This window comes from Scyliorhinus canicula, chromosome 15 (genome assembly GCF_902713615.1).
Source record: "Scyliorhinus canicula chromosome 15, sScyCan1.1, whole genome shotgun sequence".
In the NCBI taxonomy this organism is placed as follows: Eukaryota; Metazoa; Chordata; class Chondrichthyes; order Carcharhiniformes; family Scyliorhinidae; genus Scyliorhinus; species Scyliorhinus canicula.
The window spans coordinates 6,482,088-6,506,236 of record NC_052160.1 but is presented as its reverse complement, the minus strand read 5'-3'; the positions used below and the strand labels follow the sequence as shown (position 1 = coordinate 6,506,236).

The following is a 24,149-nucleotide window of genomic DNA, read 5'->3' as shown; positions in this document are numbered from 1 at the left end:
CTCTTCCATTTCCAACTCAAGTCACGTCCGTGAACAAGAGTCACACAGACCCGAAATGTTGCCTCTGTTTCTCTCTCCACCGATGCTGTGCCAGAGCCACTGGGTTATCCAGTTGTTCTAACCCGCACGGGGTAGAGATGATCCACTAACCCATGGAGCTTGAAGAAGAGAATGGGAGCTCTCTCTGGTGCTTATCTTCACCCAACACTGCTGAAAGCATAAATCTAACATTAACACATTACACTCAATAAACTCCCACAAACAACGAACTGAACTGCTGTATTTCTCAATGCAAAGCAGTGACTGGGCCTCAGCCAGACTTCATTCACTGCAAAGTGCTTTGGGATATCCCTGAGATTATGAAAGGTGGTTTCATGTTGCTGCCTTTATTTGTCATCCCCGTCCTCAGTTTGGGCTCCTTCTGCCAAACATCGTGAACGAAGGGGTGTTTGCGCCCAGACAGCCAGCGTTAGAATGTGTCATGGAACCCAGGTGGCTGGCTCTTCCACCAGCTCCCCTCCCTTCACAAGGGATGGAGACATTTTGCTGACAGTTTTTTAAATGTTTACGTTCACGAGATGTGGGCGTCACCAGAAAGACCAACATTTGTTGCCCATCCCTAATTGCCCTTGAAATGAGTCGCTTGCTGGGCCATTTTCAGAGGGGCAGTCAAGAGTCACTCACTTTGGGTCTGGAGTCAGCCAGGTCAGGTAAGAATAACAGATCTGCTTCCCCAAAGGGACGTCAGTCAACCAGATGGGATTTAACGATAATCACTGATAGATGCCATGGTCACCATTACTGAGACCCTCGGGCGGGATTCTCCCGGACCTGGCGGGGCGGGGGGTCCCGGCGGGATGGAGTGGTGTGAACCACTCCGGCTTTGGGCCACCCCAAAATTGTGGAATCCTCCGCACCTTCAGGGGCTAGGCCGGCGCCGGAGTGGTCTGCGCCCCGCTGGCCGGCGTGGAAGGCCTTTGGCGCCACGCGAGCCGGGGCCGAAGGGACTCCGCCGGCCGGCGCGGATCCGCGCATGCGCAGGGGGGGCTTCACCTTCACGCCGGCCATCGCGGAGGCCTACACGACCGACGCGCAGGAAAAGAGTGCCCCCACGACATAGGCCCGCCCGCGGATCAGTGGGCCCGATCACGGGCCAGGCCATCGTGGGGGCACCCCCTGGGGCCAGATCGCCCCACCCCACCCACCCCCTGACCCCATGTGATTTAATGTTTTGCACCAGTCTGCCATGAGGGACCTTATTAACTGCTTTGCTAAAGTCCATGCAGACAACATCCACAGCCCTTCCCTCGTCAATCATTTTTCTCACCTTCTCAAAATACTCAATTAAATTAGTGAGACATGACCTCATTGAATGGCGGAACACACTCGACAGGCCGAATGGCCTACTTCTGCTCCTTTGTCTTATGGGCTAGCACCTCCCAGCAATATGTTCAAAAAATCACTGCCAGAAAGAATCTTCTCCACCCTCTTGACCAGGGATGATGGCTAAATGAAATGGAGAAACCGAGGAAACAGCAATCACTTTATTCTACAGCCACAGTTTTCACTGTGTGGAATATAGCATATTCTAGATCATGGGAGGATATGGTGAAGTGGGTAGTGCCCCTGCCTCTGGTCAGGTGCTCGGAGTTCCAGTCCCACCCCTTGATGACCAAGGAAGGGGTGTTTGTGACCCTGCAGAATCCTTCCAACACACACCGATGGCGGGTGGTAAGCGCAGGAGAGATTCCTGGTCAGCAGGTGATCACTAGCCGTAGCTCCAGGCTACAACAGGCAATGTTAAAGGGCGGGGGGAGGGGGGGGGGGCGGCAGTTGGCTGGATGGCCGGTGTGGGTCAGATTGGTGTTGGCAGCACAGGGACTATTCCCCGTTCTGGTGGGTTGGAGACCTGGCTTCCTGTCCTACCCGTGGTGGGTTGAAGACCTGGCTTCCTGTCCTACCCGTGGTGGAGGTGGTGGGTTGGAGACCTGGCTTCCTGTCCTACCCGTGGTGGAGATGGTGGGTTGGAGACCTGGCTTCCTGTCCTACCCGTGGTGGAGATGGTGGGTTGGAGACCTGGCTTCCTGTCCTACCCGTGGTGGAGATGGTGGGTTGTAGACCTGGCTTCCTGTCGTACCCTTGGTGGGTTGGAGACCTGCTTCCTGTCCTACCCATGGTGGGTTGGAGACCTGCTTCCTGTCCTACCCATGGTGGGTTGGAGACCTGCTTCCTGTCCTACCCATGGTGGGTTGTAGACCTGGCTTCCTGTCCTACCCATGGTGGGTTGGAGACCTGCTTCCTGTCCTACCCGTGGTGGGTTGTAGACCTGCTTCCTGTCCTACCCATGGTGGGTTGGAGACCTGCTTCCTGTCCTACCCATGGTGGGTTGGAGACCTGCTTCCTGTCCTACCCGTGGTGGGTTGTAGACCTGCTTCCTGTCCTACCCATGGTGGGTTGGAGACCTGGCTTCCTGTCCTACCCGTGGTGGGTTGTAGACCTGCTTCCTGTCCTACCCATGGTGGGTTGGAGACCTGCTTCCTGTCCTACCCGTGGTGGAGGTGGTGGGTAGGAGACCTGGCTTCCTGTCCTACCCGTGGTGGAGGTGGTGGGTTGGAGACCTGGCTTCCTGTCCTACCCGTGGTGGAGGTGGTGGGTTGGAGACCTGGCTTCCTGTCGTACCCTTGGTGGGTTGGAGACCTGGCTTCCTGTCCTACCCATGGTGGGTTGGAGACCTGGCTTCCTGTCCTACCCGTGGTGGAGGTGGTGGGTTGGAGACCTGGCTTCCTGTCCTACCCGTGGTGGAGGTGGTGGGTTGGAGACCTGGCTTCCTGTCCTACCCGTGGTGGGTTGGAGACCTGGCTTCCTGTCCTACCCGTGGTGGGTAGGAGACCTGGCTTCCTGTCCTACCCGTGGTGGAGGTGGTGGGTTGTAGACCTGGCTTCCTGTCCTACCCTTGGTGGAGATGGTGGGTTGGACCTGCCTTCAGGTAGAAATCCTGATGAAGGACATTATAAATAATGCGAAATAGGTTTTATTCCTCAGGTGCAAACATCACCAAAATAGAGAGTAGGCTGTTATTTTTCATCTCGGACCAAAATGATTCCAGAAGAGATTTTGCTCGGTCGAGCAATATAGAACTGGGTGATTTTTTGATAGCAGCTTCATTTTGAAAGTCAAGGTAAACCTATAAATTGGAGGTCAAATGTTCAATCTCTGCGGGACGATCGTTGGCATGAAACTAGCTCTGTATAATTCTTCTCAAAGTTAAATAACCTTGGAGAGTTTCAACATGTTTCTCTCCAAAAAGCACAGCTCTCAAACAGTGAAATGAAATGAAAATCGCTTATTGTCACGCGTAGGCTTCAAATGAAGTTACTGTGAAAAGCCCCTAGTCGCCACATTCCGGTGCCTGTTCAGGGAGGCTGGTATGGGAATTAAACCCTGCTGCTGGCCTGCCTTCAAAGCCAGCTCTTTAGCCCTGTGCTAAACCAGCCCATGGATCTAATATTATTTTAGGATGAAGTTGGACCAACGAGATATACTTTGCATGGACAGAAAAGTAGCAGTTTTAAAACCCCGATCAAAAATCAAACATGTAAATTCTAAAATATCCACAGTTCCGTGATGCACGGCAAACATAGTTTTCTCAAAATCGATGTAGCGGTCAAACAACTCAACAAATGACATTTCTACTTATTAAATTTCTACATTTTAATTTTCCCATTAGCCATGTCAATGTTGTTCTTTCTTTGCGCATTCACGTTATCTTTTGATTTATTGATTTCCACTTGTCCAAATCCTGTGCTTGTTTCACAGGGTGAAATTTGCTTTGAAGAGTCAGTGGGAGAATTTCTCCAGGAATTGGCTGTGGATGGTCCTTAATGAGCTATGTTGCACAATAAAGTTCAGCCCGAAGCCAATTATCCCCTAGAGCCAAGAACACTGTGCACTTTGGTGCTAAATGCAGGAGTTACAGCTTATTAAGGCTGAAGTGCCTCCTATTTTACCAAGCATGGGGGGGGGGGGGCGAATTTTCCCTTCCTGAGGCTAAGTACCGGCCCCAACGGAGAACCCGCGGGTGATTCGCAACAGGAATATTGGCACGAACCCCTCACCAATTCCGGTACCGGTGAGGGGCTAGCACCGGCGCCGTCTGGAAAACGGCCGCAGAATCACTCGGTCCCGGGCAGCGCATGCGCAGGGCTGACGAGCTGCACCGGAAAACATGGCACCGGCTGTACTGGAGCCCTAACCCGCCCACCCTGACCCCACAACCCACCTCCTTGCCACCCCCGACCACTCCCCCCAGTCTAGCAACAACCCCCTGGCCAGCGGCACGGATCCTGGACGTGTGTGGCAGCACAGGACACAGTACACAGCGGCACACCAGGTTCCCGACCGCTGGGACCATACGTCGCCCGTGCCATGGGGAACTCGGCCCATCGGGGACACAGCATCACGGGTGGGCCGGCTGATGATGCGCCAATGGCCTTGCGACTGCGCGCGTCCTCATGACGCCGATTTGGAGGAGGCGGAGCATCGCCAATCAGCGTCAAACCTGCACCTGCCCCGAACCCAGCATCAGAAACCATTCTCCGCCCGATCGCCAATCCTGATTTCAGTGTCGGGCTACAGAGAATCTCACCCGGGGTTTCCTTCAGCTGAAGTTAGGAGAATTGAAGTAAACAATCTGATGGTTGTATTAACGTTCCTTCGCAGTGCTGGCAAACCACCGCTCCATCTCAAACCCTGCTTCCTTCTCCAAAGTCTTCAATCTCCCAAATCTATTCCCATCTGTCTCCCAACTTCATGTTGGAATCCTTCCCTGCCATAGTACTGAAATGGGAAAGTCACAAATGAAAACCTGCGGGATTGTTGCCGTGGTAAACTATCCCTCCTCACCCTCCTCAACACATTTCATCCTTCTGCAGCCTCTGGCATCATTGAGCACTTTACCCTCCTCCAACACTGCTCCTCTACCTGAGTGGAACTGCACTCACCTGATTCCATTCTTACCTGTCCATTCATAGCCAGAAGAATCACCTCCAATGGTTTCTCCTCCTGTTGCTGCACGGTAACCTCTAGTGTATCTATCCTGGGCCCCTCCTATCTCTCATCTTCACGCTGACTCTCGGTAACATCATCCAAAAGCACACAACAAATTCTACATGTACACTGAAGAAAGCTGGTTCCACCCTACCACTGCATCTAACTCTAATTTGTCACACTGCTTGGCCAACATTAAGTACTGGGTGCACAGAAATCTTCTCCCAATAAATATTGAGAAATGCAAAACCATTGTCTTTGTTCTCCACCAGAAACTCTGTTCCCTTGCCAGAGGCTCTGTCCATCTCCTGGCTGAACCAGACCAAATGCAATCCTGCAGTCATTTCTGACCCCAAAGTGAACTGCCAACCACATTTCTTCTCCATTGTTGAGGTCACATGCTTCCATCTGAGTAGGCTCAAAGGGCCCAATGGCCTCCGGCTGCTCCTATTTTCTATGTCTGTAGCATCGCCCGGTTCCAATCTGCCTCAGTGTGCTGATTAAAACCTTTCATCCTGCCTTTGTTATCTCTAAACTTCACAACTCTAGCTCAGGTTAGTGGGATTGAGTCTTGCCTGCAGTTGTGAGGATCCTACATATCAGGGGACTGAGACCTCATACTACATATTTTGATATAAAATATATAGATATCCTTGTGGTTAATATTAAAAAATTAAAAACTGGATAAAGACTTTTAAAATAGCTGAATCTATGACCCTCTGTGACCCCTGAACAAAAGGAGCTACCATGGCAGTATTGCAGAAACTTGTCCCTTGTCATCTCAAAAGAGACATTAATGACCCCTGTGGGCTAGAGAAACAAAATTCAAAGAGAACTATACAAAGGCCATCTGCATTTCATAAGCCAGGCTGGCTAGCCAAAGTCTATTTGTCTGCTATGGTGAAGGGTGCCATAACCTCCCTTTCAAGTCTTAATGGGTGGAATATTTAATCATGCCTGGAACCCAGACATGGGATACACACCCTTTGTCAATATGAAGAACCATAGAACTCATATAGTGCAGAAGGAGGCCATTTGGCCCATCGGGTCTGCACCAACCCTACCTAGGCTCACTCTATGGCCCGATCCACTTAATCTAAGCTGCACATCCCTGGACACCCAGGAGCATGGCCAATCCACCTAACCTGCACACCCTTGGACTGTGGGAGGAAACTGGAACACTCAGAGGAAACCCATGCAGACACGGGGAGAAAGTGCAAGCTCTGCTGACAGTCATCCAAGGCCAGAATTGAACCCGGGTCCCTGGTGCACCAGACAGCGGTGCTAGCCACTGTGCCACCATGCCACCCTGGTGGGAGGTGGGAGTCCTTTGACATGAACTTCTAGCTGGTGGAATGAGTTGTATTACCTTGCTCTACTGCAAACTCAATCTGCAATCTTACCATCTACAAGGAGCGACACAGAAAATGGGCTCTGCCCAGATTGAATACCTGGCCCCATCGAAGAGTGGCTAAGGTAAATATTGGTCCTTTAGAGGATGATAAGGGAGATTTAATAATGGGAGATGAGGAAATGTCTGAGGAACTGAACAGGTTTTTTGGGTCGGTCTTCACAGCGGAAGACACAAATAGCATGCCAGTGACTGATAGAAATGAGGCTATGACAGGTGAGGACCTTGAGATGATTGTTATCACGAAGGAGGTAGTGATGGGCAAGCTAATGGGGCTAAAGATAGACAAGTCTCCTGTCCCTGATGGAATGCATCCCAGAGTGCTAAAAGAAATGGCTAGGGAAATTGCAGATGTACTAGTGATGATTTACCAAAATTCACTAGACTCTGGGGTGGTCCCGGCAGATTGGAAATTAGCAAACGTGACAACACTGTTTAAAAAAGGTTGGCAGAAAGTGGGTAATTGTAGGCCAGTGAGCTTAACTTTGGTGGTAGGGAAGATGCTGGAATCTATCATCAAGGAAGAAATAGCGAGGCATCTGGATGGAAATTGTCCCATTGGGCAGACGCAGCATGGGTTCATAAAGGGCAGGTCGTGCCTAACTAATTTAGTGGAATTTTTTGAGGACATTACCAGTACGGTAGATAACGGGAAGCCAATGGATGTGGTATATCTGGATTTCCAGACAGCCTTTGACAAGGTGCCACACAAAAGGTTGCTGCATAAGATAAAGATGCATGTCATTAAGAGGAAAGTAGTAGCAGAGATAGAGGATTGGTTAATTAATAGAAAGCAAAGAGTGGGGATTAATGGGTGTTTCTCTGGTTGGCAATCAGTAGCTAGTGGTGTCCCTCAGGGATCTGTGTTGGGCCCACAATTGTTCACAATTTACATAGATGATTTGGAGTTGGGGACCAAGGGCAATGTGTCTCAAGTTTGCAGACGACATCAAGATGAGTGGTCAAGCAACAAGTGCAGAGGATACCGGAAGTCTGCAGAGGGATTTGGATAGGTTAAGTGAATGGACTAGGGTCTGGCAGATGGAATGCAATGCTGACAAATGTGAGGTTATCCATTTTGGTAGGAATAACAGCAAAAGGGATTATTATTTAAATGATAAAATATTAAAACATGCTGCTGTGCAGAGAGACCTGGGTGTGCTAGTGCATGAGTTGCAAAAAGTTGGTTTACAGGTGCAACAGGTGATTAAGAAGGCAAATGGAATTTTGTCCTTCATTGCTAGAGGGATGGAGTTTAAGACTAGGGAGGTTATGCTGCAATTGTATAAGGTGTTAGTGAGGCCACACCTGGAGTATTGTGTTCAGTTTTGGTCTCCTTACCTGAGAAAGGACGTACTGGCGCTGGAGGGTGTGCAGAGGAGATTCACTCGGTTAATCCCAGAGTTGAAGGAGTTGGAGTACGAGGAGAGGTTGAGTAGACTGGGACTGTACTCGTTGGAATTTAGAAGGATGAGGGGGGATCTTATGGAAACTTCATAATAAATTTATGAAGGGAATAGATAAGATAGATGCGGGCAGGTTGTTTCCACTGGCGGGTGAAAGCAGAATTAGGGAGCATAGCCTCAAAATAAGGGGAAGTAGATTTAGGACTGAGTTTCGGAGGAACTTCTTCACCCAAAGGGTTGTGAATCTATGGAATTCCTTGCCCAGTGAAGCAGTTGAGGCTCCTTCATTAAATGTTTTTAAGATAAAGATAGATAGTTTTTTGAAGAATAAAGGGATTTAGGGTTATGGTGTTCGGGCCGGAAAGTGGAACTGAGTCCACAAAAGATCAGCCATGATCTCATTGAATGGTGGAGCAGGCTCGAGGGGCCAGATGGCCTACTCCTGCTCCTAGTTCTTATGTTCTATCTACACTTTTTTATTGGAATTTTTTTACCATCACAGTTGATTCATCTCTGAGTGCCTATCTCCCTTTGTGAAGTCAACTGCACTGGAAAAGTGAATTATCCAGCATCGGTTTTCAACCTGCTGATCCTGTCAGGGTGCCAGGCTGGCAGTGCCAAGGTGCCCATATGCCACAGGACGTTCCAGAGTGCCACCCCAACTACCCGGGGGGTCTCTAATGGCCTGGGAGACTCCCGAAGCTGTCATTACGACTGGTCCACGTTTCTGGAAACCAGTATTAACCGGCACATTGGAAAGGTCTTCGTGCAGCAGTTATGACCCGGGCACTGGGAGAATCTGGCAAACGCATATTTAAATGAGCCCAATGCTGATCTGGGTCACACCCAGTGAGGAAGATCCAGATCGTGATGTCTCATAAGGCTCCGTTACATTTAAGGCGTTTCGAATCACAAATCTTGCAAGAGGCCTCTCACAAGATTCAACGGCATCGTCCTGACAACAAGTCGGGCGCAGCGAGTCCGATAAACCGCGCACAGGGTTTAGGAAGGCGGAGGATGTTTTAGACTCATTTAGGATGTTTTGGACTGCCTCACTCCTCCGGTGGAGCTGGGGCCTCAGCGACACTTACAGCCACGGCAGTCAGTCCCAGCCAGAGTTACAGCCACGGCAGTAACTCCCAGCCGGAGTTACTCAGCCAGAGTTACAGCCACGGCAGTAACTCCCAGCCAGAGTTACTCAGCCAGAGTTACAGCCAGGGCAGTAAGTCCCAGCCAGAGTTACTCAGCCAGAGTTACAGCCACGGCAGTAAGTCCCAGCCAGAGTTACTCAGCCAGAGTTACAGCCACGGCAGTAACTCCCAGCCAGAGTTACAGCCACGGCAGTAAGTCCCAGCCAGAGTTACTCAGCCAGAGTTACAGCCACAGCAGTAACTCCCAGCCAGAGTTACAGCCACGGCAGTAACTCCCAGCCAGAGTTACTCAGCCAGAGTTACAGCCACAGCAGTAACTCCCAGCCAGAGTTACAGCCACGGCAGTAACTCCCAGCCAGAGTTACAGCCACGGCAGTAAGTCCCAGCCAGAGTTACTCAGCCAGAGTTACAGCCACGGCAGTACGTCCCAGCCAGAGTTACAGCCACGGCAGTAACTCCCAGCCAGAGTTACAGCCAGGGCAGTAACTCCCAGCCGGAGTTACTCAGCCAGAGTTACAGCCACGGCAGTAAGTCCCAGCCAGAGTTACTCAGCCAGAGTTACAGCCACGGCAGTAACTCCCAGCCAGAGTTACAGCCAGGGCAGTAACTCCCAGCCAGAGTTACTCAGCCAGAGTTACAGCCACGGCAGTAACTCCCAGCCAGAGTTACTCAGCCAGAGTTACAGCCACGGCAGTAACTCCCAGCCAGAGTTATTCAGCCAGAGTTACTCAGCCAGAGTTACAGCCACGGCAGTAAGTCCCAGCCAGAGTTACTCAGCCAGAGTTACAGCCACAGCAGTAACTCCCAGCCAGAGTTACAGCCAGGGCAGTAAGTCCCAGCCAGAGTTACTCAGCCAGAGTTACAGCCAGGGCAGTAAGTCCCAGCCAGAGTTACTCAGCCAGAGTTACAGCCACGGCAGTAACTCCCAGCCGGAGTTACTCAGCCAGAGTTACAGCCACGGCAGTACGTCCCAGCCAGAGTTACTCAGCCAGAGTTACAGCCACGGCAGTAACCCCCAGCCAGAGTTACAGCGCACATTCACAAGGACAGATGCAAGTCTGCTGATGAATTTCTGTGTGAAGCTGTGGGGATGAGGAAACCTCAGGGTGAAATCTCCGGCGCCTCGCGCCAGTAGCGGGTTTCCCAATCCGGCGTAGGAGCAAATGTCAGCCAGGAAATGGGCACGGATCCTGTGCCGATGCGTTGGTCGCCTGGTGGCGGTGGCAGCGAGCTACGTGCACTGCGCCAGCGGGTCGATGCAAATGGGTCACTTGTACCCTATATTCATCTGATTAATGGGATGGAAGCCCAATTCTCCGGCCCCCCGCTGTGATGCTCCAATCCTCTCAGCCACGAGTCACGCTGGCATGAATTGGTGCTGGTATTTTGAAGCATGGCCGTGACGTGGTGGAACCCGCGGTGGGTAAAGGGGGTCAGTGTGTAATGGTGGTGCCCCTCAAAGTCCATTGAAATGCCCCCCTCCTGCCCGCAATGCAAATCCTGCCACCCCCCCCCCCCCCCCCCCCCCCCCCCCCCCCCCCCGCTACCCCATCATACCCCCAACACAGATCCTCCCCATCAGATCCACAACAGAGACCCCCCCGTATAAGGTCCCCTCCATCAGAGACCCCCCTTTCAGCCCCCCCCCCCCCCCCCCATCAAAGACCCCTGGCTGAATGCTGGGCAGCAGTGCAGGCCACAGTGATAAATCGCTGCATTTTAACTTACCCTTTCCGAACCTCTGCTACCTCTGTTGATCAGATGGTGGATGGTTAACATCAAAGTAAAGTAATGAATATGCATTCAAGTATGAAGGGAAAGGTCAATAAACAATCCACCAAGCAGGTGTCTCTGGAGTAACATTCTGTCAATCTCTGGCTAATGCAAAGTATTGCTGTCTGAAAATGAATGGAATGTTTGTCTTTCAAAGGCTGTCAAAGGGTTTGAAGCTCTTTGAAGTGTCGTGGCGTTTTAAGGAAGGCTCTGACTCGTGACACCGCTGCAGCTTCAAACACTTTTGTCTGAGGGAGCAGATGCTGGGAAAGGAGACGTGACAATGCAGTGATTTTTCACTCTACTGCCTGGACAGCTCTTCAGCCTTCAGGCTGGGGTCTCTGATGGGGAGGGGGGGGGGGGTGAGCTGATGGGATCTCTCTGGGGGGTCTGATGGGGGATATGATGGGGGTCTCTGTTGGAGGTCTGATGGGGTTATCTGATGCGGGGTCAGTAGGATGTGTTGGGTCACCCTCATACATGCGTGCTGTAGGGGGTGGGGAGGATAACCCTACTTGTTGGTGGAGGGAGGGTGCAGAATTTGCATTGTGGGGGTGAGGGGTTCAGCCATCGGCCCTCAGTAGCAGGCTTCCGCTCAAAATGCTGGCCCGATATCGGGATTCCGCCAGAATCCCGTGAGCTGGCCTCCATGCAAAACGTTGCACGGAAAAGGAGAGGGTATCGCTTCTGGGCACCTAGTGCCAGCGGAGACCAGGTGCGATTTTACTACACAGACGCATTTAGTCTCCAGAATGGAGATACCAGGCCCTAAAATCAAACATACATGGGAAAGAACTTGCATTCATTTTACACCTTTCACAAGGCCACGGTGTCTCAAAGTGCTTTATAGTTAACAAAGTACTTTGGGAGTACGTTCACTGTTGCCATATACAGAAACCGGGCTATTTTTAATTTGTGCATAGCAAGACCCCACAAGCGAGCAGACAACCTGCCTCTCAGTGGTGTTGGTCAAAGGTTAAATATTGGCCAGGACACCATAAGTCCCATGTTTTTCCTCGAAACCAGGTCATGTGAAGGGTCCACAGCGACTGATGTGAAAGACAGCACTCCACAGCGCTGCATCAGAGTGTAGACCTAGATTATGTGGTCAAGGGCAGGATTTTGCCCTCTCAGTCAGGGCCCCACCATCATCGTCAAATGGGGTCAGAAACGCACACTTTGTGGGAAATAGTTACCCAGCAGCGGCCAGAGGCCGGGCTCACCATCTAATTGAGCGGGTTCACGAAGGAGGCATATTATCTCCAGCATTTTAAAATTTTAAGTAAGAAGAAGACTCAGTAGCCAGGTCCCCATTGTGAAGGGGGAAGGTCCTCTCCAGAGTGTCCTTCAGCTGCAGCTTAAACCAGGCAACTGAGGAGGGCCTTAAAACCGCTTGGTTATTATTAGTTTAGGTCTGGTGTTAGTCATTATCCTGGATTTGTTGCTCAGGCTAAGGCTATAAGCAAAACTCTATATTTTATTTAATATTATGTTAACCATTTATAAGGTAGTTGACACACGTGCTCTACATGGAACTCTCTCTCCATGCTCTGTAATTATGGTTATAGATAGATTTCATAGAATTTACAGTGCAGAAGGAAGCCATTCAGCCCATCGAGTCTGCACTGGCTCTTGGAAAGAGCACCCTACCCAAACCCACACACCCACCCTATTCTCATAACCCAGTAACCCCACTCAACACTAAGGGCAATTTTGGATACTATGGGCAATTTAGCATGGCCAATCCACCTAGCCTGCACGTCTTTGGACTGTGGGAGGAAACCGGAGCACCCGGAGGAAACCCACGCACACACGGGAGAACGTGCAGACTCCGCACAGACAGTGAACCAGCCGGGAATCGTACCTGAGACCCTGGAGCTGTGAAGCAATTGTGCTAACCACAAGTGATCATGTGATCTTCCATCAGTGACGATGTAGGCTATACATTCACAAGTTCATCATTAACCCTTTATGCTATAGCGAACTGGTCAATTGCCGGAGGCCAGCCCCAGACCTAGTTACCAATGCCTCTGACAATGGGCCTTAACGGGCCTTTAAAGGACCTTTAATTGGCTGCCTGTTGCTTGTGGGGAGGTAGCCCTACTGGGATGGGATGGTGCAGGCAACCTGGCAGGGAGGTTAGCTGGTGGCACATATGGCTTGCCTCCAATGGGTGGTAAAAATACCAGTCCCATGTCTTGTAAGTGAGCATTCTGACCCAGAGATGGGAGAGCTATCACTGAGGCAAGGTTGGCAACTCTTCTTATCTACCATTATATCACCTGGCCCAGAAAGGTGGGGAAATAACATGACAAGGGCTAAACTGACAAATACTGCATTAGCACGTGTGACGGGTTATTTCACAGATAATTTGTAAACACCACAAAAGGAATTCTGTTTTTACCAAAGATCCTTAAATGTTGCAGAGAACCTGGCAATAAGTTGATGAGTCTGTGTGAATATTTCTCGGCTGTAACAACAACCCACGTAAACATTGAACCACCAAGATTATTTGCAAATTTGACTTTTTGTTTATGCATGTTAGTTTCACAATTATAATTGGCACAGTTTTTAGGCTGTGAGGGTGGTAGGAGGTCCAGAGGGACCATTCCAGTTGCAGCTGCATCAACTTTCCCAATAAACTCTGACCTGCCCATGGGCCCTGCTACCAGTGAGTCATTTGCAGTGAGCTGATCGAACAGTCAAGAGTGCTGAAGAATATTAGGAAAATGGGGTCATGAATTACTCATGAGGAGGGGCCCATGGAGCTGATTTTGACAGAGGTTTTAAGCAGATCATTTGAAAAAACAACTGGTGGTCCTTCATGAAAAATGGTGTCAAGGCCTTTCAATCAACAAGAGCAGCCCCTGAGAGACAACAGATAAGAGAGTCAGGAAGGGAGGGTAGCTGCTCGGGCCAACAGTCCACCATCTCCTCCTAAGGCTAAGTTGGAGCTCGTGAGCCATCTGTGAGCCCACTGCCAACACTAACACTTACACCCAGTAAGAGAGAATTATCCTCTTCGCGACAGGTTGTCGATGATGATGGGAAGCTCATTAACCTAGGTGGAGGTTGACCTGACATATGGAAAATTGAAGTTGACACGTCAGATGCATCAGTTCATAAGGCATTTCCCATTGCTCTTCTTTACTCACCCACTAACTTTAGCGAGGCATATTTATTCAGCTCCTTGCCAGAGACCTGCTGTTCAAACGAATGCGAACCTTGGGCCAGGGTGGGATAGGAATGAGGTTGGGCCATCTGAGGGATAAGAGGGTAGGTGGTGCCTGCATTATTCATCTGTGTCTGATCTGCAAAACATTTAAGAGAACACAATATCCATAGTGAATACAAAAAAAAATGTGTGAAGAGCATTAATGACAGTCTCCACCCACATGCAGAGAGGAGCTTGTCTTTTCATTTACAGATAAAGCTCATTAGTAAAAGGTCTGTAATGAATACCACACAACACAGTGACCTCGGTCTATTAACACTTCCGAGCCAGTGGAGATAAACACTGCTAATGTGAACTGTGATATTATGAAATAGCTTCACAAGAATCTTGTCCTTAATCCCCAGCGACATTCCATTATGATTTCAAGCCCGGTAATAAAATATTAATATAGAATGCTAACATCATACATGATGTAATACAGCAACAACATGAATAAAATATAATGATAAATGATCCTAGTACAATATGTTCCTGTGGGGGCTGCACATTTCCAATGGAGAATAAAACTGTCAAGTAACTAAGAGAAGCTGTTCCCATTTTCTTAGCTTTTTATTATTCTTTCATGGAATGTGGGTGTCATTGGTACAGACAGCATTTCTTGCCCATCCATAATTGCCCTTGAACGGAACATTTCAGAGGGCAGCTAAGAGTCAATGACATGTCGGCCAGGCTGGATGAGGCTGGCACATTTCCTTCCTTGAAGGACATTTTTTTTTTCAAAAGTGCTTTGATTTCGAGACAACATACATCTCAAAGGGTGTTGATGAGCCAGATCGGTTTTTTGCAACCTTCAATTTCAGGTTTTGTTAGTTGGTTTTGATTTCCGCCAGTTGACATGCCCCCATGTCATTAGTATTAACCTGGGCCTCTGGATTACTGGCCCAGTTGATCCAAACTGGTTCACGTCAGTCTTCGTGTACTTCGTGAACCTCCTTCCTAACCCCATCAGCATATCCTTCTATTCCTTTCTTCTATTCCTTTCTTCCTCAAATGGTTCCATCTCTTGACCACAGCTAAATTCATTCTGACCTCACACAGGATGCCCTGCTTTAATGCTCAGAACCACTTTGCTGCAGAGTAGATCAACCGACAATTTAAAGAGCCATATCTGTCGGAGACGATCCAATTGGATGGTGGGGGTCCCAGGGGAATGCTTTCACAATGTAGCTCAGTTTATGGAAGTTACAGAAAATTCCACAGTAGCATCTACCTCCTTCCCAAGCAAATTCAAGGAACATCCAAGGCTATCAATCTGAGACAATGGCTGGGACACCCTTCTCTTTGGGATTCTCTTTCCCACACCCTCTGGCAGCACACCCCCCCCCCCACCCCTCGCCCACCTCCACCACCATACCCCTCACCCTCCCCACACACAGGTTTCCCGGCGGCGTGGGGTGGATCCAGTCAGAATGCCATTGACAAGCAGCAGGAAGAGAGAATACTACCGGCAGCGAACGGTGTGCAGCCCGGAAACACGCGGTTGGGGGCTGGAGAATCAGAGAATCCCGACAGTACAGCAGCAGGCCACTCGGCCCATCGAGTCATGACTGACTCTCCGAAAGAGCGCCCTACCTACGCCCGCACCCCCAACAGCAACCCAATAACCCCACCTTAACCCCACCTAACCTTCGGACACTAAGGGCAATTTATCATGGCCAACCCTCCTAATCTGCACATTGTTGGACTGTGGGAGGAAACCGGAGCACCCGGAGGAAACCCACGCAGACACGGGGAGAACGTGCAGACTCCACACAGACAGTGACCCAAGCCGGGAATCGAACCTGGGACCCTGGCGCTGTGAGGCATCCTACCCAATAACTGCATTTGTCTCTCCATAGACGCTGCCTCACCTGTTAATTATTTGCCAGCGTTTTCTATTTCATTTCAGAGACTAATAAGAATTGACATTTAGCTTTTTAGACACTGGGTCTAATGTGACCGTATGACATTAAACAGAAACACCTATTGTGTACAGATATTGAAAACTTAACTGTTAGTGAAACAGGCAGTTATTAAAAAGCACTACGGGGTGAACTTTCATTTTAAATGGCAACTGGAATATAATCAGATTTAGATTTTGTGTCTCATAGTCAGCACTTTCCCATGAGCATCAAGCTGCAGCCGGGCCCATGGTGAGAAGGACACTTCGTGTCAGATCTTTCCTGTACACGCAGAGTCTCACTACCTCCTTGTGGTAGCTGCTGTGTGGGGAGGAACTGCTGCCCACCCCCTTCTGGAATGTACCTTTGGAAAGAAGGTTGAGAAAGAGTTGCAGTGTTTTTTCCCAAGGTTCATCCCGAGCAGTTCCCTAATGCAGGAACCGATGCTTTATGGGCAGTTCCCGGGGGCACACATATCTGAAGGTAAACCTCAGCTTGATTTAACCAAAAATTACTTGTCTTCCAGTGTGACGCACTATCAATTACGACGAGACGAGAGTAGAGAGTAATCGAGGCTTTATTACAGAGATGTGCGGCCTCCTACAGCAGCTGGCGAAATGGCTGCAGCTTGGAGAGCCCACACATTTATACTCCGCCTACTGGGTGGAGCCAGCAGGCAGGGATCTACCCCCGTACCTGGAGTACAGGGGCCTTACCGTAATACCCATATATACAATATAATGCAACAGTGGTGACTACCACATTCACCCCCTGTTAAAAAGGAGTCCAGCGGGGGTGGTGGGAAACTATATACATACAGATTGTTTTTAAAATTACAGAGAAAGTTACAAATTTAGACGAACGGGCGCCTTGATCTGCCGTTGAGAACGGCGCAGTGCTGGTGGCAACTCAGGCGTTGGCTTGGTCTTCGGTGACTCCAGGAGCGTGTAGAAATCCTCTTCATCCCCGGGTGGGGGCAAGGGGAGGACGGATTGTCCTGGAGCGGGGGCTGCGGTGGGTGCGCTGGGGATAGGGAGGGTGACGCCGGAGTAGGGAGGGGTGTGTGTGGACACAGCTGGTGCCAGGCCCCTGAGGCAGACTGTGCCTTGGCAGCCATCCGGGTACGCCCATGTGGTGTACTGCTGGTTTGCGTGGAGTAGCTGTACCCTCTCAACCAACGGCTCCGCCTTGTGGAGCCGCACGTGCGTACGGAGGAGAACGGGTCCTGGAGCTGCCAGCCACGTTGGGAGCGAAACCCCGGAGGTGGACTTCCTGGGGAAGGCAAAGAAACGTTCATGGAGGGTTTCGTTAGTCGCGGTGCACAGGAGCGACCGAATGGAGTGAAGGGCGTCGGGGAGGACCTCCTGCCAGTGGGAGGCCAGGAGATTTCTGGACCATAGGGCCAGCTGGACGGCCTTCCAGATTGTCCCATTCTCCCGCTTCACCAGCCTGTTTCCCCGGGGGTTGTAGCTGGTCGTCCTGCTCGAGGCAATGCCCCTGTTGAGCAGGAACTGGCGCAGCTCATCGCTCATAAATGAGGAGCCCTGGTCACTGTGGATGTAGGCAGCGAAACCGAACAGAGCGAAGATGGTATTGAGGGCTTTGATGACGGTGGCAGACATCATATCGGGGCATGGGACGGCGAAGGAGAATCGGGAATACTCGTCGACCACATTAAGAAAATACGTGTTGCGGTCGGTGGAGGGGAGGGGCCCTTTGAAGTCCACGCTGAGGCGTTCAAAGGGGCGGGAGGCCTTCACCAGGCACGCACGGTCTGGCCGGTAGAAGTGCGGTTTACACTCCACACAGACCTGGCAGTCTCTGGTGATAGCCCTGACATCCTCGATGGAATAGGGCAGATTGCGGGCCTTAATGAAGTGGTAAAAGTGGGTGACTCCTGGGTGACAGAGATCGTCGTGCAGGGTCCGGAGTCGGTCCACTTATGCGCTGGCACATGTACCTTGGGACAGGGTATCGGGGTCTCGTTGAGCTTACCGGGGCGATACAAAATCTCATAATTAAAGGTGGAGAGCTCGATCCTCCACCGCAAGATCGTATCATTTTTGATCTTACCCCCCTGTGTGTTGTTAAACATGAAGGCAACCGACCGTTGGTCAGTGAGGAGAGTGAATCTCCTGCTGGCCAGGTAATGGGTAATAGCACTTCGGTCCCCCGGGGCTGGTTGGCTGTCACACGGCGCAGGCGTGGGGTTGGCTGGGGGTGGTCGCTGATGGGGTCCACGATGGGGTGGCCGCTGGCGGGGTCCACAATGCACCGGGGGTGGGCCGTGCGGTCGGGGGCATAAGCCTGTACGTTGTGTGAGGCGACTGTGAGTGAAAGCGCTAGTTTCTTGGTCGACGTGAGGTCGAGCGTGGCCCCTTCTAAGAGGCGCCCGTAACGAACGCTTCTCTCATCGGCAGGTTCGAATGTTCAGTGGCTGAAACGGCCTGGCAGTCACAGTCTCTCACCAGGGCGAGCAGGGCATGCCAGAAATCTTGTTGGCGTTGTCTGCTTGAGGATGCAGCTGCAGGTGATCCGGCTTGATGCGGAGGTCCATCTCTGTAAAATCACTGTAAAAATTGATGTACTATCAATTACGACGAGACGAGAGTAGAGAGTAATTGAGGCTTTATTACAGAGATGTGTGGCTTCCTACAGCAGCTGGCAAAATAGCTGCTGTTCGGAGAGCACACACATTTATACTCCGTCTACTGGGCGGAGCCAGCAGGCAGGGATCTACCCCCGTACCTGTAGTACAGGGGCCTTACCGTAAAACCCATATATACAATATAATACAACAGTGGTGACTATCATGCAAACAGCTGCCACCAAACAAGTGTTGCAGACTGGCACATTGGAAAGTCCAGGACTATGTACTGAGGGAGGAACACACTAAAGCTTGGGGTGTGTGATAACTTGAAGCAGGAGTCGGTTTGTTGCAAATAAACTTAAACATTATCAGGAACACAGGGTTATGTTTGCAGATGGTTCGCAGGCTTAGTGCCATCTTACTACCCGTGATACGGCACAGGTACCACCCCCCGTTGATAGGCAGGAAGGAGAGGCTGCCATTCCCATTACCGCAGGGTGGATGTTGCAATGGTCCGCCCGCCTTGACACATGGAGGGACTGGAAACTGTAAAAACCCTTGGGCTGTATACACCAGAGAACGTTCGATATTTGTCCATTGTAGGAATTCAATCGGGGTATTCCGAAAGGAATTAGATGTGAAGGAAGCATTTCCAGAGTTTCGGGGAAAAGACAGGGGAGTGGCACTAGGTTCTGGCAGAAAGCCAGCATGGACAAACAGGGCCAAATGGCCCCTTTCTGTGTGGGAACCATTCTATGATAACCTGCAAGTGAGGAGAGGAAGCTTGCGTATTTCATTGAGAAAAATAACCTATGTCTTGCACTTTTTGTAATGCCAAATTTGGAGCTGTTCTGTTTTGGACTTTTACAGATTTTATATATAAAGTAGGGAGGTTTTCCAGCCTCACCTTTGGGGGGCAAGAACGTCAGGGCAGGGGGTGGGAGGAACAAAGAGGGAGACCCAAAGCGGTTTTTACTCTGGAGGGATTTTCCCGCTCGATTGTCTGACCCCCCCTCCCTGCCAATTACACAACAAGGATGCCGACTCAATCTACATCCAGTTGACTAAGTCGATTGGCCTCTGCACGTTAGACTGACCATTCGCATCGTGCACCTCATAGAATTTTTTTTTTTACAGTGCAGAAGGAGGCCATTCAGCCCATCGAGTCTGCACCGGCTCCTGGAAAGAGCACCCTACCCAAGGTTAACACCTCTACCCTATCCCCATATCCCAGTAACCCCACCAACACTAAGGGCAATTTTGGACACTAAAGGGCAATTTATCATGGCCAATCCACCTAACCTGCACATCTTTGGACTGTGGGAGGAAACCGGAGCACCCGGAGGAAACCCACACACACACGGGGAGGATGTGCAGATTCCGCACAGACAGTGACCCAAGCCGGAATCGAACCTGGGACCCTGGAGCTGTGAAGCGATTGTGCTATCCACAATGCTACCGTGCTGCCCTACAGAACCCGCCAGAGGTGCACAGGTGAGTGTAGCCCCCAGGGGGAAGAGGGTCATGCCCAGCCAGCACCCTGGCATTGCCTTGGCACTGCCCCCAGCACTTCCCCTACCCAGGCAGTGCTAGTGGTAGAGGGAGAGTCCAATGGGGTGTTTATTTTTTGAAATCAGGGTGCTCCTGAACACGCCCCACCAGCATGACGGAGTTAGACCCGTCCCTTCTATATTTTTCAAAGTGTTTAAAACTACAGAAGGAAAAAGCAGCCAGGTGGACTTCCCACCTCCATCCCACCTGAGACAACACTGTGAGAAAAAATCCAGACGTTTTACCCAAAATATATTTTTTGAAAAAAACATACATATCCTTTGTCTGAGTTGATGATATTCTGCCCATGTGCCTGTTCGGGCAGGGGGTGTATTTCTACAGCCAGAGGGCAAGTACACACTAGCCACTGTCCTTACACACAGCGGGAATGAAGGCTTGAATTTTTACAAAAGCCTTCTTCAAGCAGAATCTTTTGGCCACACAGAATCCATGAGGTTTGCCAAAACATCAGCCTCTTTCACACATCTTGAGAAATTAGATGTCAAGAGCTGGTTGACGTTTATGGTTTACAGCTGCTGAAAAGTGGGTGATTGAAACATCTTCTTTTGAGTCTTTATGCCCAGCAGACAGACAGCAAGCTGAGCTGGAGCCGCTGAGCATTGACATTTAAACCTTTCCGAGAGATTAAAATAAAATTCACCACAGAAAAAAGGGAAGGGCTCACGCTTTGTTTTGGGCGGGTAAGACAAGTTAATTGAGCGTACTGCAGTGTTTATTTTCCAGGGGCTGTAAGAATATCTGTGTCTGGACATTTATGCAGGTGTTCCATTTTACAAGTGAAAATAAGCGACAAAAAGGAAGTTACCCGACTGAGCAGCCAAATAGGAACAAGATGAGAAAATAGACTTCAAACTACTGTCAGGACACGTTTCTGATTCTTCAGCAAGCAGGATGTCAGAAAAAGCCATCAGATGTACTCTGTCCAGAAGACCACTCAGTTTGCCCAGTTTCATCGATGTTACAGGCAGTAAGTACATCTGGAGCACTGGCTACAGATTTTGTCCCCTTACTTGAAGAAGGATGTAAATGCATTAGAGGCCATTCTGAGAATCATAGAATCATGGAATCCTAACAGTGAAGGAGGCCATTCAGCCCATCGCGTCTGCAACGACCCTCAGAAAGAGAACCCTACCTAGGTCTACTCAGCACAGTGGGCTGAATCGCTGGCTTTGAAAGCAGACCAAGGCAGGCCAGCAGCACGGTTCGATTCCCATACCAGCCTCCCCGAACAGGCACCGGAATGTGGCGACTAGGGGCTTTTCACAGTAACTTCATTGAAGCCTACTTGTGACAATAAGCGATTTTCATTTCATTTCACCCTATCCCCGTAACCCCACCTAACCTGCACATCTTTGGATTGTGAGAGGAAACTGGAGCACCCGGAGGTAACCCTCGCAGACAGTTACCCGAGGCCATAATCAGACCTGGGTCTCTGGCGCTGTGAGGCAGCAGTGCTAATTACTGTGCCACCATGCTGCCCCCTCGATTGATTCCAGGGATGAGGGTCTTGACCTATGAAGAGAGATTGAGCAGTTTAGGCCTCTGCTTGCTGGAGTTTAGAAGAATGAGAGAAAATCTAACTGAGGGATGTAAGGTGCTGAAGGGGATTGACAGGGTCGACGTGGAGCAGATATTTCGACTTGGGAACATTCTAGAACGAGAAGCTTTAGGCTCAGGGGTGGCAGATTTTAAACAGAAATGACTTCACTCAAAGGGTCGTGAATCAGTGGAATTCCCCACCCGAAGAATGCAGTGGTTGCAGGAACATTAAACACATTTAAGGAGGAGATGGATAGGTTTTAGTTAGTAGCAGGATGAAGGGTTATGGGGAGCGGGCCGGAAGGTGGAGCTGAGGCCGAGAGGAGATCAGCCATAATCGTATTGAATGGCGGAGCGGGCTAGAAGGGCAGAATTATCTAATCCTGCGCCTCGTTTTTATGCATGAAATATCCAGGAAGTACAATGTCATTCCGATTCCAGAATTTCCCCCTTAGCAAAGAAGAATCTACAGCTATTAGGAAGGTTAATGGAGTGTTAGCCTTTATCACAAGAGGATTTGAGTACAGGAGTAGTGAGGCCTTGCTTCAATTGTATAGGAGCTTGATTAGACTGCACCTGGAGCACGTGAGCAGGTTTGCTCCCCATTACCTCAGAAAGGATAGTGTTGCCATAGAGGGAGTGCAACGATGGTTCACCAGACCTTCCCAGGGAGGGCGGGACTGTCTTACAAAGATAGACTGGGCCAACTGGGCCTGCATTCTCCAGAGTTTCGAAGAATGAAAGTTGATCTCATTGAAACCTACAACATACTTCATGGAATAGACAGGGTCGATGCAGGTCAGATGTTTCTGCTGGATGGGGAGTCTACAACTAGGGGGCACAATTTCAAAATAAGGGGGATGCCACTTAGGACCGAGTGAGAAGAAATCTCTTCACACAGAGGGTGGTGAATCTTTGGAATTCTCTATTCCCGAGGGCTGTGGAAGCTTAGTCATTGTGTATGTTTAATGCAGAGTTTGACGGATTTCTGATGAATATAACATAAAGGGTTACGGTGATCGTGGGTGTAAAAGGCGTTGAAGCGTCCAATCAGCCACGATCGTATTGAATGGCAGAGTCGGCTCAACGGGCGAATGGCCTACTCCTGTTCCTATGTTCCTAAACTCCCCTCAGTCCTTAGAAACAATTTCTGTATTGCTCACAACATTTCTGGGGGAATTGTGGGGCCTCATATCAGGCTGACCCCTCTGTGCAGAAATCCTACCCACCCCTGTGTTTACATGGGTGGGATTCTCCAGTTCCCCAGTCCCCTGTTCCGCGGCCGCGTGCCCTTCGCTGGTGGTGGGATTCTATCCTCCCCTCGCTTGTCACTGAAACCGCCCCAGGCAGCCACGAAACCCGTTGGCAGGGGTGTGCTCCCGGTGGGAAAAGTGAATCGCACGGACCGGAGAATTCTGGCCATTGGTTGGTCGCTGTCGCACGGTACTGCTTGGAGGAGGTGTATTTCTGGAGAGGTATCTGAAACATTTTGAAGATGTACAATTGCCGAAAGCTCTGTGGGCCGATGAAATGGGGCCAAGCTGCAAATAGAAACTTATGGGTCCAGGATGGTAAATCTGTGCTTTCAAAAAATGGAAGAAAATCTGTCCTCTGGTTTGGTTGGAGATCAGAGTCTATTCTAAATGTATCTAGAGTTAGCATATCTCAGTTAAAACAGCATTAAACTGACCTCAACATGCCAGGGTGATGGAGAGACAATTATCGAACCATGGAGGAATGGGTTCATCACAGCAATGCAGACACAGCTGGGGATTCTCTGTTTCGGAGTCTAACTGCTCCCGCCAGCAGAGAATCAGAACTGTGTCCCGTTGGTACTGGGAGCGTCGCCAGGCTGTGATTCCCTTGGCTTGATGATGCAAAAATATGCATAGCGTCAAACACGCCGATTTCCCTGCCGTTACTGGGGTCAGCCGCCATTTTAAACAGGCACCCCAATCCCAGAATCCAGTGGCAGGCCACATCCCCCCCCCCCCCCCCACCCCGGCTGACAAGGGGAGCACCCAAACCCCTCATCAAAGAGGCGCATCCTCCCCCAGCACAAGGGGAATAACGGGTCATTTCCCCCCTCACCCACACCATGCCTGCATGAGGCTGACCAGAGCCCACCAGTTCCCCCAGTCACCTCCCCTTCAGCTACTGCCTTCAACAACCCCTCCTCAATTCTCCCCTTAGCCACCCACCCCCCTTCAATTCACCCATTCAGTCCCCACTCCCTGGCATTGCCAACGGTGCACTGCCCTCGCCACCAGGGCACTGACACACTGGCAGTGACACCCTAGTCTGGTGCCATGGACTCTGGGTCAAAGGGGTAAGCCCGTTTCTCATGTGCTCCTATGCCGCTGCCAGGCTGCAAAGGGAGGGCCCCCGAAGGATCCTGAGGATTTGTTGGGATAAGTGGTTTAATTTCCTCTTTGCCAAGTGAAAGCACTTCGCATTGTTGAAGTGGTCAGTAGCTGTCAATCATAATAAAAACATTTGCAAACATTGCATTAGAATCAATGGAGGGTACTTCAGATACATTCAAG

The 24,149-nt window shown here is 50.3% G+C and overlaps 1 protein-coding gene across 1 annotated transcript in view; it reads right to left on the bottom strand.

Annotated features, from left to right (window-relative positions):
• shisa9a (shisa family member 9a) overlaps window positions 1-24,149 on the bottom strand; it is a 312,987-nt gene that overhangs the window by 24,964 nt on the left and 263,874 nt on the right. Inside the window, exon 3 of the mRNA XM_038819375.1 lies at window positions 13,943-14,098. Coding sequence (XP_038675303.1) covers window positions 13,943-14,098 — 156 coding nt within the window. The remainder of the gene's footprint in view (window positions 1-13,942; window positions 14,099-24,149) is intronic.